The 11,371-nt window shown below is 30.0% G+C and overlaps 2 protein-coding genes across 2 annotated transcripts; both read right to left on the bottom strand.

Annotated features, from left to right (window-relative positions):
- LOC110264870 (ATP-dependent DNA helicase pif1-like) lies at positions 240-4,553 on the bottom strand. The gene has a single exon (XM_021107359.1). It carries the CDS (start codon positions 1,713-1,715, stop codon positions 975-977), a length of 741 nt encoding a protein of 246 aa, XP_020963018.1. The 5' UTR covers positions 1,716-4,553; the 3' UTR covers positions 240-974.
- Positions 2,127-4,019, bottom strand: LOC107606759. Its single transcript, XM_021107711.1, has 5 exons — positions 3,774-4,019; positions 3,543-3,713; positions 3,257-3,440; positions 2,657-3,157; positions 2,127-2,548 (listed from the first exon to the last, which is right to left on the bottom strand). Exons 1-5 carry the CDS (start codon positions 4,017-4,019, stop codon positions 2,127-2,129), a joined length of 1,524 nt encoding a protein of 507 aa, XP_020963370.1.

The raw sequence follows: 11,371 nt of genomic DNA, 5'->3' as shown, positions 1-11,371 counted from the left end.
ATATCAACGAAAATGATTTAAAGATTAAAATTATATATAGACTGAATTGTACCAAGAAGTAACTACACACATACTTACTAAAAACATAAATTACTTGTGGTGAAGGTAACAATATTTCTTTGAAAACTACATTTCTGATAAATTCTCCACTTGTTCCATCTATATTTCCTTCTTTGACTAAGATTTTTGTTGTTGACTGAGAAATACTTCGAGACAGAGCAACATATAATTGGCCATGACTAAACACATGTTTAAGGAGATAGATCCCTACTTTAGGAATGGTGTGTCCTTGTGATTTATTTATTGTTATTGCAAAACTCAACCTTACAGGAAATTGCTTCCGGATAAGTATAAAAGGCAGTCCTAAATTCTCTGTGGTTTTGTGTTTTATCCGAGGCAAGGAAGCTCTTCTTCCACAGTGATGGCCGGTTAAAATTTCTACATCCAACATGTTTTGAAAAGTTCCACGACATAGTAACCTTGTACCATTGCATAAGCCAGCCTTAGGGTCTATGTTTCTTAATAAAGTGCCCCTTTTTTCACCTTCAACACATGAGGTGACAACCCGCTTGTAGAAACTGAGTTAAGGTATTCTTGTTGATATAAATTATTAGCATCTCCTTCTACCTCATCAAATAAGACTAAATTTTGTTCTTCTCCTGGAAACTGGTTGATAATTATATCATTAAGCTGTTGCACATCCTGATTTGTTGGCGTCAATATTGCCCTTTCTACCATGTAAGAAGGGTTCCACCCATGAAATTGTAAGTTTGAAAATATTTCTTCTATTAACTTGTGTAACGATGTTTTACCCTCCCACGAAATTGCCATATTTGCTTGTATCCGTACAAAGTCTTCATGTATGGTGGGCTCAATTCCATCAGACCATCACCAATGCGCATAAGATACTCAGCAAAAACATGATCATTAGAAGATCGCATATTTTGTCGCAAATGGAGAATTTTAGTGGAAGCTCATAAATGAGACTTAACTATAGAAGCTGAAATTATTTGTGACTTACTGCCTTTTGGTACGACAGGCGGTACTTGGTGGAAATCTCCTCCCATCACCATTACTTTTCCACCAAATGGCATACCGTTTGCTAATATGTCTCTTAGAGTGCGGTCTAATGATTGCACTGATTCTTTATTTGCCATTAGTGCTTCATCCCAGATGATTGCCGTTGTTTGTCTAATTAGCTTTGCAAGATCTGATTGTTTGCTTATGTTGCAAATGGATGATGGTTCTGCATTAATTGGGATCTTAAACCTAGAATGAGCTGTTCGACCCCCAGGCAATAATGTTGCAGCTATTCCTGATGATGCAGTTACCAAGACAATATGACCCTTATTTCTCAATTCTGCAATTATAGCTCTGTAAAGAAATGTTTTGCCTGCTCCTCCTGGCCCATCAATAAAGAACACTCCACTTTCTCTTCGATCAATTGTATTCATAATGCACTTGAAAGCTTTAGATTGGTCATTGTTCAATCTTTCTATGGAACACAGGTCTTTCTGGGGTACTTCGATTGACAGTTCTTCTTGGATAACTCTGAGTATCGAGTTTTCATTGTCATTTTCATGAGTTAGAGCTGGCAAATCGTATTGTGTAATCTGTTTTCTATGCTGAAGGAGTATATCATTTATATCCCCGAGTAGCCGATTTGTGAACACTAAGGCTGTTGTAGTGCTGGTTGACGGATAATCATCCACCATATATGAAAAAAATCCATCTCATACGCTTCTTACATCTGTAGGCTCACAAAATATCAAGATGGTTGCAAACAACCTTCGTAAAGCACATGGCAATCGTAAAACAGAAGCCTCAACCAAACACGCACAGACGCTACTGTCACTCTCTAACAATCCTCGGTGTTGAGCAGATTGCTTGAAGGACGAATATTGGACCCCATTCATTGTTAGCAAGTCATCCCAACTGATTGGTCCTCTGACATTAGATAACAGAATACGCAAATAGAATTTTTCTCCTTCTGAAGGTGATACAGTATAAATTCGACCGATGGATCTCCTTTGTGTCTTGCGTTGACGCCATTCCTTTTCCTTGTTGTGTCAAGCGTAATACTCTGAAATTTTTCTGTACAGAAGATGCCTAGATTGTTGGTCCTCCTAACGATTTAGGGCAAAGAATTCAGTGAGCATTATTCTAGAGAAATAATCATCATTAAGTATTTCAGGAATGGTTTGGTGATCATAGAAGCTCACTTGATGTTGATTTGGCAAATGAATTTGTAACCTTTCCACTGATGGATACATTCGGTAAAGGTTAAATTTAAATATTCTCCAACATGCCTCTGGAGCAGTGATCCATCTTGCATCAACAAACTGTTGGACCTCATCAACATTAGAACCGTTGTGAACTTCCATTGCAACCCAGTCTGGACCCTTGTAGCAATACTTGTAGAGATACTTTATACTCTTGATACTACTACATATCTCAACATTAATATGGCAATCATACTTTAGTAGTAGCCATGGGTTGTACGGAACTACCCAGCTATTGTCAACTGTGATATTTTGGTTAATTGGTACTGGTGTGTCGAATCGTCACTTATATTGCGGATATGAGTTGTCACCTCTTCGTGTTTCTGCTGCGAACTCTTTTGGGTAGTTGCGTTTATATTGGCTATTTTTCATACAGGGTGAAGATTGATTAAGTGTTTCGCAAGGACCATGAATCATATGTTTTAGCACTGCATCATATAGGTGTGGTTCTACTTCTTTAGATGGTATCTCTGCACGTACCAAACTATCATAATGTTCCGGGTCAATTAACTTGTCATTGTTTTCTAAGATTAGTAATATATGTACATGTGGCAACCCTCTTTTTTGAAACTCAGTGACATAAATATAGCTCTTCACCTTTTCCAAGACACCCTTAGTAATTACATCCTCTTTCAGCTGTTCAAATTTGGCTCGAAAAATTCTTGTTGTTAGATTTGGACGATCTTGTGGAGTTTGAACTGGGTTGAGTTCTGAAGTTATTTCAGTCCAAGATGGATTGCATGTCATTGTGAGAAAAATATCTGGCTTGCCCTCTTTAAGAACAATCGTCATTCCATCTTCATATCGTTGGGTCATGTCGCGATGGCTACCAATGAACGACGATGGTAATATTGTTCTTTTTCTTCCAACATTTTCTGGATACAAATATAGAGAGCAATAAAAATAGTTTTAATAATTATTTTGGGTAATTCTTAATGATTTACGAAGTAGCAATTAGATACAACAATATTTACCTACATTGGTTTCTCCTGTGTGCAAGGCATCTTGTAAGCCTTGGTATAATTCAGCCTGTAATTTCTTCTGTCTAGTTTGAACCCATCTTAACTTTTCAGTTTCAATTTTTACATAGTTATCAACAACATATTGTTGTAGTAGTCGCCCTGCTTGCAATACGGTAGAATGATCATCGGGACGGATCTACAAATTTTTAAGAATTTGCAAAAAAGATTAGATACATTGAACAATTTTTTGGCAGAATTTTATTGAAGTCTATACTGCGTAGGAAATAGGGATTTGTACCTGGAGCATATAGCTATTATATGTTCGGCATGATACTTTGCCACCACTTTGACTTCGAGTATTGATATCCCATCCATGAGTTCCAAATGGAAAAAGAAGAGGATATTGTAGTGGATCGTAATAGCCAACGAATTTCTGAATCCTTCGTAGGCTACCAGTATGAGTTTGCACCTTAATATCTCATCCACGAATCATTGTTTCAATGTCATCACCAACAATTATAGCTGCTACCTGCGACGCAGTTGGAAGACTATATTGTGGCTGATTAGCAGGTCGCTCTCTAATGACCAAACTACACTCATGTACATCTGACCGTTGTGCAAGCTGGCGAAATACATGGAGAAAAGGATTATACCGGTGTAGCAATTGTTGTAACTTGAAAACCAATGTTTCATGTAGTTGTGTGTTCTCCAGCATCCTATTCTGCAACTCGTGCTCAGTATCATATATGTACAGTTGCAAAAAACGTGGTCGCATGCCCTGATCCAGATAAAATCCCCCTATACTGTGATATATTGAGCCTTAAGCACGAAATGTATATATACCACGACCTGTTATAGCTAGTTGTTCGTCTATGTACACACCACACGAAGTGAAGGAAAATACATGATTGTATCCACGAATATGTTTTCTAAAATGGTTTCCTTCTGCAGAGGGGTCCAGGAAGATTTCAAGCAATTCCTGAGGAGCATTTACTCAGGAAAGAGAGACTTTTTCCCCATTACAGCACATCTCGAACGTCTCATGGTGAAATAGACGTGCGCTACAGTAATGACATGTCCTTGGGATTGGTAGCGGAGTTCGAATTATTGTTGCATCCTCTTAAAAATTTCGAGCACAATTGTGGGATGCTCGAACATTTTGTCTAATTTCTGTACTCGCATTAAATTTACATATATTTGGTTACATTCATAATGAAAATCAGAAAATGATTAATTTTGTAACAACTAAAAAAATAGGATTTTGGTGATTATAAATACAAAGAATTACTTCCATTATAGTGATCATAAAAAAGAGATAAGTAACTATCAAGTATTTAAGTGATGTTTCAATAATTTTTTTTAATTTTGTTACACTGTATAATATTGTAATGTTGTTTGACTTTATTTTTTTCAAATTTTGTTATTCAGATATATTTAACAACCTTAATTATAAAATATTTTATTTTATTCTTTCAACCTTAATTATAAAATATTTTATTTTATTCTTTATAAAGATGTTTTTTATTCGTTAAATAAATGTTTTTATTCTTTTAATTATAAAGAAATATTATTTATTATGTATCAAAATAGTTTTATTCCTTTTTTTAATAAAATTATTTTGTTTAAAACCTTTTATTCGAAACTGTTATAACCAAGTTAAAACCACATACGATCTATAACAACATTATATTATTTTAAATATTTATTATTTTCTTATTCCATTATATGTTTTTGAGTTATATGTTAACATTATGTTTGTTATGGACTATTTTTTTTTAGATTAAATAGTCAATACAATATAGTTTGAGTCTGAAATAAATAAAAAAAATTTTAAAAATGCTATCTTTATATAGCATATTTTTTTTGTATAAAGTTCTCAGTTGCATCAGTTGTCTTATAGCATTTTTTAGTTAATTATCTTATATAGGGTATGACGATTTTTGCCTTTGACTAAATTTTTTAGTTTGTATGTTTTGTTTCATGTTTTAAATGTTTAGATATTACTGGTCGAAGTAATACAATTGAAGATAATATTGGTTCATATTTTATTTGTTCTATTACTTCTAATAAACAATTTAACAAAATATAAATTTTTTTAAATTAAATATTTTTTTTGTTTTTGCTAAAGTTTACATATTTTTTTATTTTAATTGGCAAATAAATATTTTAAGTATCATTTTGGTTTTTATAAATTTTTTTGTATATAGATTTTAATTTTTTTTGTTAGGCACTGTCACTCTTTTTTAATAATTGGTTCTTGTAATAATCTTAAATAAATAAATTTTTTAACATCAATTATGCTCATACTTAATGTTTACTATAAATATATTAATATGCTAACATATAAGGATAAAATAATAATTTTTTTATAAATTTATTTATCTATTAAAATTGTGTCACAATACTAAATATATACAAAAAAAAGTAGAATACTAACCAGTTATATTTTCTTCGCATCTACTGTTTTGATAAGATCTATTTCCATGAATTTCTGATAGTATGTAAAAAGAACACATTAACAATATTATAAAATTGTTCAATGAATTAAGTTTGTATAATATCAATGGTAATTGAGAAGTTACTTTATAAGGAACAAATCATACAAAATTAAATTGATTGGAAGTAATAGAATACATAGAATACCCACTAATATCATAATTATCCAAACTCTGAATAACTAAAAAAAATAGATAGTGAACGTAAAATATAAATACATGATAGGCCGTTTGAGTTCCCGTAAAAAGTTACCATTTAAAAAATGATTCAAGTGTAACCGTATAATAGATTTATTAAGTGAAGAAATTATCATTTATAATTTACAATGTTATATATATTAATTAAAAATATTTGAACCTTTTTTATGTATTAAATATAAAACGTTTAAAAGAATTGTAGAATATTAAAAAACATATGAAATGTAAAATTCTATTAGATATTAATTGGACCACTATTATTATGAGCATCTGAATAATAGCAATCATATTATATTATTGAAACGACAATAATGTATTTTAAATGATTATATTTTACGGTGTATAATTATTCTTTATAGATAAGTAATTCGTGAATATAAAAATTATATTAAACTGGTAGCATAATAAATATATTAAAAATAGTAAATTTATCAATTTAAATTTATGTAGTGAAGAAATTGCCACTTCTGATATATCTATTTTTTAGAAGGAAAAGTATAAAAAAAATATCGAAATTATCAACTAATTTTTTTGTTATATAGTGAAAAAATTTAAGTTACAATTATATTATTAAACACATATCTAATATAATTTTTTTATGAGAAAGTTTAGGGGACCAACAGATTTATTAAAATCTGGCCAGCACTTAGCCAGCAAAAAGAAAATGAGTGATTCTCCATCATTAGATGAAATCTCACACCATTAAATACACTATTGATGGCTAGTTGATGGCTACAACTCACAAAATCTGCTACCCCTAATATTCCTCTTTTTTTTTATAATGATACGGCGCGAGAACATTTTATTTATTCTTATAATAATATTATTTAGGACAATAATGCATGATTTATTGAATCAAAATTTATGAAAAAATAAATTACTATTAATTAAAAAAATATACAGGAGTCCTACCCATATTTATTACCATTTGGTCTATTACTTGAATCAGTTTTGTTTTTATTATGAGTATCTAAATATTTAAAAAATTTATTATTAACATGAAAATAATGTATGCTGAGAATTTAAGAGTACATTTGGTAGATAAATTACAAATAAATAATACCAAGAGTATAGTAACTTAGAGATGTTGTAGAAATAATTCAAATTAAATGGCAAACTAAATTGTAGAAAAAGAGTTAAAAAAAATATACCAGAATTATCTATTAAGTTTTTTTTGTTATAGAATCAAAAAATTTAATAACAAATATATTATTAAACATTGAAACAATACTAAATATATAAAGAAAAAAAAAGTACAATACTAACCAGTTACATTTTCTTCACGTCTACTGTTTTGATCAGATCTATTTCCATAAATTTCTGATAGTATGTAAAAAGAACACATTAACAAAATTATAAAATTGTTCAATGAATTAAGTTTGTACAGTATCAATAGTAATTGAGAAGTTACTTTATAAGAAACAAATTATACAAAATTAAATTGATTGAAAGTAATAGAATACATAGAATACCCATTAATATCATAATTATCCAAACTCTGAATAACTAAAAAAAATAGATAGTGAACGTAAAATATAAATACATGATAGGCCGTTTGAGTTCCCGTAAAAAGTTACCATTTAAAAAATGATTCAAGTGTAACCGTATAATAGATTTATTAAGTGAAGAAATTATCATTTATTTTTTACAATGTTATATATATTTATTAAAAATATTTTAACCTTTTTTGTGTATTAAATAAAACGTTTAAAAGAATTGTAGAATATTAAAAAAGATATGAAATGTAAAATTCTATTAGATATTAATTGGACCACTATTATTATGAGCATCTGAATAATAGCAATTGTATTATTGAAATGACAATAATGTATTTTAAATGATTATATTTTACAGTGTATAATTATTCTTTAAGATAAGTAATTCGTAAATATAAAATTTTTATTAAACTGGTAACATAATACTTATATTAAAAATAGTAAATTTATCAATTTAAATTTATGTAGTGAAGAAATTGCCACTTCTGATATATCTATTTTTTAGAAGGAAAAGTATAAAAAAAATATCGAAATTATCAACTAATTTTTTTGTTATATAGTGAAAAAATTTAAGTTACAATTATATTATTAAACACATATCTAATATAATTTTTTTATGAGAAAGTTTAGGGGACCAACAGATTTATTAAAATCTGGCCAGCACTTAGCCAGCAAAAAGAAAATGAGTGATTCTCCATCATTAGATGAAATCTCACACCATTAAATACACTATTGATGGCTAGTTGATGGCTACAACTCACAAAATCTGCTACCCCTAATATTCCTCTTTTTTTTTATAATGATACGGCGCGAGAACATTTTATTTATTCTTATAATAATATTATTTAGAATAATAATGCATGATTTATTGAATCAAAATTTATGAAAAAATAAATTACTATTAATTAAAAAAATATACAGGAGTCCTACCCATATTTATTACCATTTGGTCTATTACTTGAATCAGTTTTGTTTTTATTATGAGTATCTAAATATTTAAAAAATTTATTATTAACATGAAAATAATGTATGCTGAGAATTTAAGAGTACATTTGGTAGATAAATTACAAATAAATAATACCAAGAGTATAGTAACTTAGAGATGTTGTAGAAATAATTCAAATTAAATGGCAAACTAAATTGTAGAAAAAGAGTTAAAAAAAATATACCAGAATTATCTATTAAGTTTTTTTTGTTATAGAATCAAAAAATTTAATAACAAATATATTATTAAACATTGAATGAAGCAGTTCTGCTGTTATTGTGAGTATCTGTATATATAGAAAAATTATTATTAGGATGAAAATAATATAATTTGATAATTTAAGGGTACACTCAAGAGATAAATTATAAATAATTGGTATTAAGTATAGTAACATAGATATATCGTTAAAAATAATTCACCTTAACTGATAAATTAACAACATAAATTTATTAATGGAAAGTATAACTTAGAGTACCTGATACAGAATATTGATGAGCGGGTGTATTTGTGATATCTTATAATAGTCTTGGTGTGTTAGTTTCACTCGATGTATCGATTTGTTTTCCTCGTCTAATACTCTCTCGGTAATTGGCATGCCAAGGTATTGCTGCCTCTGTTCTTTGCTCATATTTTGTCTTCGTTGCCTGGCATAGTCTTGCCAAGTTCGTCGACCACTTCCATGTGAATCTTCCATTTGTATGTTGTCAACTGCAAAAAATCAAAGAAACATATAAACATAGTTTTACACTTTTATTTAATAACGAAAAGAAAATTACAGTAGGTTTTACGTTATATTTAGGTGAAATGAGAAGGATGTAAGAGAAGATGGATGAAAAATGAAAGAAATTTTTTCTATTATGGAGTAACCAGTAATGATGTGAAGTAAGAGAGATTAAGAAGAGAAACTGCTATCCTATTAGTTACTATAGATGAAGATGAAGTAGTGGAGTATTATGCAGTAACATGAAGTTAGAGAAATTAACGGGAGTAACTGGTATCTCCTATTAGTAGTGAAATAATTATAGAAGTTACATTGACGTGAACGTGAACGTGAATGAAAATGAAGTCGTGGGAATGCTGTAACTAAGAGTACGTTATTAGGAAGGATAAAAATGGAAAGAAATTTGGACACCAAAATGAGTTTTAGCATTATATATTGGTATAGATATTGGTATAGACATAGGTTGGTTTGTTGATGTTTGATGATAAACTTGTGAAGTTTAGATTGAAGTGAGATGGTATTGAATTGAGAAATGATAGGATTGAAGAGATTATTGCGATATTGTCAAAAGTACGTGATATTGATGATTATAGGTATGATGAATTGGGCTGGAATGAGCTTTGAAAAGAAAATGAGGTTTGAAGCGTTTTGTAAAATTTGGTTTTTGGTCGAACTTCGACGAGCCATAAATTGGCTTCCGGACTCCCAAATTATTTCAAACTTGTTTTGTATGAAAATTGGATCCGTGAAGTTTACGCCGTTCGAAAAATAAAGGAAAAATGATTTAAAACGAAAAAGTTATGTGCGTCGAAAGTTTGAGGTGAAAAACAGAAATTCTGCAGCTTTTGAAACTTAGTGAAATTTTTGGAAAAACGCACGTCCATGCGTACGCGTGACATGAAACTTTTGCATACGCATTTACCCCCTTCGCAGACAAGTGCTACTGCCTGGTTTGCATGCGTACACGTGACTCTCCTATTTTCAGCAAAGGTATTTTGTGTTTTAAAGCTCAATTTTGAACCTCCAAACCTTTGTTTTTACCCTTTTAGCCCTAGAACATAATGATAAGCTTAGTTATAAGTTAGAGTTAGGAAATAGAGATAACTTGGGAATGAAGTAAAGGTTAAAAATGATGAATTGTATAAGAAGGAGGTGCATGTATGAATGAGTTCTGACGCTAAGCCTTAAATGATTGATTTTCTACAAGTATTATGAAATGTATGAGGCAAGTAAGAGAGTAATGTAAGAAATTGAGAATTGATGATATTAATTAATCAAGGATAATAAAATGTATGATCAATGAGTTAAGTGAAATTGAGAATGATGAGATGAGACTGACGAACTGAATTCCTGCGCGATCTAGAATTTTCTAACAATAAATCCTCGTTGCAAGTATAGCTTCTAAACCGGCAAGGAATCCCTTTCGTACAAACGTTTTGGTTGTCACAAGTAACAAACCCCTTTGAAATTGATAACCGAAGTATTTAACCTCGGGTCGTCTTCTCAAGGAATTGCAGGGAGGTGTTCTTATTATTGGTTATGAGTCTTGTAAATTGGGGGTTTTGAAAGTGAGGGACAGGTAATTTAAATAACAAGGAAAATAAATTGTAGGAATTAATAAATTAATATCTAATAAAACTCTTGGCAAGGTATGAAAATTCGGAAGTCCTATCCTAGTTATTCTTATGAGAATTTGAAGTTAATCGCACTTAGTTAACCTTTACTAAAGCAAGGAAAAGTCAAGTGAACTAATTAGTTAGATTCCCAAGTCCTAGCCAACTCCTAAGGAAAGACTAGAGTTAGTGGAATTCCAGTCAATTAGAGAAATTAATTAACAATCACGATAAGTTTAATAACTCAAGAGCTTCCAGTTAATCTATTAAAGCCAAGAATATAAAAAGCTAAATAAGAATCATAAATCTGAAATACCTCAATTGCATTAATAAGAGAAAATCAATCTAAACATGAAGAGTTCATAAGCCAATTTGGCAACATAAGTAATTAAAGGAAAGCATTAAAGTATCTGAAAGTAAAAGAGAAATATAAAGTAAAAGAAATATTGAACCTGATGAAGAGTTGAAATCCTAAATCCTTTAAGAGAAATCCTAATCCTAAAACCTAAGAGAGAGGAGAGAACCTCTCTCTCTAAAAACTACATCTAAATTGTGAAAAGTGGATAATTGGAGGCCTCCCCATGAATGGATGCATTTTTCCACTTTATAACCTCTAATC

This window comes from Arachis ipaensis, chromosome B07 (assembly GCF_000816755.2).
Source record: "Arachis ipaensis cultivar K30076 chromosome B07, Araip1.1, whole genome shotgun sequence".
Classification (NCBI taxonomy): Eukaryota; Viridiplantae; Streptophyta; class Magnoliopsida; order Fabales; family Fabaceae; genus Arachis; species Arachis ipaensis.
This window is presented reverse-complemented; position numbering and strand designations above follow the sequence as displayed.

What these genes read in the sequence shown, in the direction of transcription:
- LOC110264870 (XM_021107359.1), bottom strand. Translation starts at nt 1,715, where the DNA reads ATGGTGGATGATTATCCGTCAACCAGCACTACAACAGCCTTAGTGTTC.
- LOC107606759 (XM_021107711.1), bottom strand. Translation starts at nt 4,019, where the DNA reads ATGCGACCACGTTTTTTGCAACTGTACATATATGATACTGAGCACGAG. An exon ending in ATAATAGCTATATGCTCCAG is followed by an intron (nt 3,441 to 3,542) that starts GTACAAATCCCT and finishes AAAAATTTGTAG; the next exon opens with ATCCGTCCCGATGATCATTC. An exon ending in CACAGGAGAAACCAATGTAG is followed by an intron (nt 3,158 to 3,256) that starts GTAAATATTGTT and finishes ATTTGTATCCAG; the next exon opens with AAAATGTTGGAAGAAAAAGA.